Source organism: Phytophthora parasitica, assembly GCF_000247585.1.
Source record: "Phytophthora parasitica INRA-310 unplaced genomic scaffold supercont2.85, whole genome shotgun sequence".
NCBI classification, from domain to species: Eukaryota; Oomycota; class Peronosporomycetes; order Peronosporales; family Peronosporaceae; genus Phytophthora; species Phytophthora nicotianae.
In genome coordinates, this window is record NW_008649071.1 from 46235 (window position 1) to 49677 (window position 3443).

A 3443-nucleotide genomic window follows, 5' to 3' on the forward strand; every position below is an offset into this window, starting at 1 on the left:
CACCACCACGGCACACCCCGCCATCATCGACATCATTAACTGTAGAAAAGTCATGGCAGTCCCGCAATACACCTCCATCACTTGGCAATATTGCTTATACAGCTCCCCCACAGCATTGGCGCAGAATACCTGCTGTCCAGCACTGTAGTCTGAGTTAATTCGAAGCAGTTTTAGCGTGCCCGAACTTGGGTACGACGTACCATTGTGCGCTGTAGGTATCCGCTCCGCTCTCTTGCGGTGGTACCCACAGCGAATTTCCAGGGTCGAATCTCGGGTCACCCACGTGTTCCGTGTAGTTAAGCCAGAGTCCCATGCCCTGCGAGTAGTAGACGGTGGAGTTGCGCTCACCCGACTGCGACAGCCAACGGGGCATGAGCGTGGTGTACCATGTGAGCGGTACTAACGTCACCGCCAGCAATACCACTGCAACAACAAGGTTAGATAAGGCGATGCAATGCTCTTGGCGGTCTGATAGCGGCGTACCCAAGAGCTGTAGCAAGTTCTTCATTGCGACTTGGAGCGCCGAATGGCAAGTGAGCTCAATGGATTTTGGTTGAAAACTGATATAGCCAATTACGACACCGAATGGCTAGTGCCACCGATTATGTAGGCTTGCTTTTAGAAATTTATTTTAGTTGAATTGTACAATAATTGTGGCTCGACCATCGCAATATTGTTTTACTCAAAAAACAAATTAATCGCTTTATTACCCATTAATGAAAAAAAGGGACATGGATGGCATTCAGCCCGAAAAACCTTTCTTAGGCAATTTGTGATACCGGTATCTCACCGAAGAAACTGATATTGGAAGGTATGCATTATCGTTTGAAGAACGTTACTCGATTACATTCACGACTCCAATCCCGAAACCCTCCGTTCAAAATTCGCGATACCATAGCGTGCTGGACTTGTCCATTGCACAAGCACAAGGCTCTTTGCGCTTACTAGTAAAGGCGAAGTCAGGCCTAAGAATTGCGGGGATCCCCCATAGCTTCGCTTGTTTCGCACAAACTTTCGCTAGTTGCAGAGACGATTATTTCTCTCAAAAATATGACAAGTGATATGCAGCACTTGGCTTAAAAAAGTGTCCTGTGGGTCTAAGACAAACTACAGCAACACCATGGCGCGTTTACTACTGTTTTGCCAGAACAACAGCGATCTCGTTTGGATCACTTAGGCCTTCATTAATAAAGACTCGTTTCGATAGTCACAACTGGCATGTATGTGATCGGTTAAATACCACGCGTTGCGTTTTCATTATGATGTTACGTTGCAGTCGATAAACTGGATTTCTCCTTCTTTTTTTTACTATGAAAAGGGGAGCCTCTGGTCTCAAAAGGGTTAATACATGCACTGAAGTACTTACTTATTGTAGCATACCGTGAGAGTGTCCGCAGTCTGTGTGTGAGAGTTTTCAAGTCTGTTATCAACAATGCAGCGAACCAGACCTGTTGTTGATCATATGCTCCAATCGTTTATCATATGCTCCTATCGGTGTATTGTCTCTTTCAAGAACGCCCTCGCATAGTACTTCAGTGCGGTATGTATGGAGCGTCAAGGATGGGATCTGTTTACCAAACAGCACATTGATTATGTGGATGGTGCCGACCGCACTGCGTTGTAATCATCATGCTTTTTTCCTTGCATGGATATTGTATCGCAGCAGAATTCCCCCCCAACACTGGTAGGGCATGGCCAAATTGACGCGTAATTTGTCGTTATGAATTAGTTTCCGTGATAAATGCACAGTAGTTGCAGTTTTTGTGGGCAAACTTCCTTTTCTTTGAAGCCAAATCGTTTGAATTCGGACTCCGATTGAGCACGGAAATAATCATCGTGCAGTTGTACACATCACCATTCGATCATCATCATCTCCACCTGCGATACAGAGTGATCTCTTTCTCCGTACTGAGCCTTCAACGTCGAGGTGGACCCGACTGACCGTCGGATTCAATAAGCTCACAATAGATCGTCGTGCAATGCACGACGATCTATAATACTACTACACACGTAGTATCACGTACCGCGTGCAAAACTTACCGGTGGTTAAACTTACGATATATTCACAACAGTGATGACTTTTCCTATTAACGATCACACCTCGTTATCTCATGTTGCACCCATTTACAGGCAAGTATCAAGCGCTGCCACACAGTTGTCCTGCTGTTTGCATCTTAGAATTGAACTTTCCGTATATCATCTGGACATATGACGACATTTTTAATAACCTTGCTTTCTATGCGTAATTTGCCGTACGGACAAGATGATTGCCGACGGCAAATCTGTACCATCCCGCATTGATTTCGCGTTTGATTAGAAACGAGTAGCCTTTTCCGTCATCCCAGCCAGCCGTGCTGTTGACTATACTTGTGCTTGCGGACACAGTTCATTCTTCGACTTTCCAACACACTGGCTAAGCCTTGTTGCGGCATTCTTTGGTAGCCCCACATCATGATGCATGCAATCCAAGTCATCGAAGACGACGGGACCAAACAGGAGGTGCCGCTGCAAGAGAAGGCTTCCAATACGACAACCCACAACACGAAAATAACCAAGGTTGAGGAAGGATTCCCACGTAACAAGCCAAACGAACGTCCGTTGTCACCGGTGTCGAAGATTCTGTTCTTGGATGGAGTGCGTGGAGCTGCGGTAGTGTTTGTAGTGACCCAGCACTCTGGATATATGCACGACATCTTCATGGGCGCTGTCGGTGTGGATGCCTTCTTCGTCTTGTCTTCGTTCCTGTTGACCATGATTTTTATGAAGAAAAGCATCAAGTTGATCGCCGAGGCGGCATCCTACCGAAAGTGGGGGCTCACACTGATCGACTATTTCTCGAAGCGGTTCTTTCGAGTGTACCCGCTGTTCGCTCTGTTGTCAATTACACTGTGGCTCATGCCGTTCGAGTACAAGAATCAGTACTATTTAGTGAAGAAGCCCGAGGACTTTAATCTGTTCCAAACTCTCACTTTTCATCCGGAACATCGACACTATTTGCTGTGGACTCTACCCCTCGAGATCTCGTACTACTTCATCCTACCTGCGTTTGTTCTCGCCGTGCTCAAGATGGGGCGTTTCTGGTGGATGTCGTTCATTCCACTGTATGCCTGGGTCATTCACGAGGGTCTATACACGATCCGAGACAACTTCTACCGTCAGCCTCTGAGCGCCCACCTGCCAACGTTTGTGGCAGGCTCGATGGCTGCTGTCATCTTCGTGAAGGTGGATACGTGGATTAAGTCCAGCGGCTTCAAGTTCCTCACTCCGCACATTGTCGCGCTTCGAATTGTGGAGGCAGTGTTGATTGCAGCCTACCTTAGTGTAGTTTTTCGCGGTTTGTTCTTCAACTGGCTGGGTATGCCACTACCGCCTGACACGCGGTATATCATGCCGTTCACGAGCGTCAAGTTGTCACTGTTGATTGTGATCGAGATGATTCGGCC

The 3443-nt window shown here is 47.0% G+C and overlaps 2 protein-coding genes across 2 annotated transcripts in view; one reads left to right on the plus strand and one right to left on the minus strand.

Moving 5' to 3' along the window:
- Positions 1-154: 154 nt before the first annotated feature.
- On the minus strand, positions 155-508 carry PPTG_18522 (hypothetical protein; the record flags this gene model as incomplete). The annotated part of the gene is made up of 2 exons (XM_008916491.1): positions 155-423; positions 484-508. 2 exons carry the CDS (start codon positions 506-508, stop codon positions 155-157), a joined length of 294 nt encoding a protein of 97 aa, XP_008914739.1.
- Positions 509-2451: 1943 nt separating this feature from the next.
- The window catches only part of PPTG_24347 (hypothetical protein), a gene marked incomplete at both ends in the record, with an annotated part of 1904 nt that continues 912 nt past the window's right edge, over positions 2452-3443 (plus strand). Inside the window, one exon of the mRNA XM_008916519.1 lies at positions 2452-3355. Coding sequence (XP_008914767.1) covers positions 2452-3355 — 904 coding nt within the window. The remainder of the gene's footprint in view (positions 3356-3443) is intronic.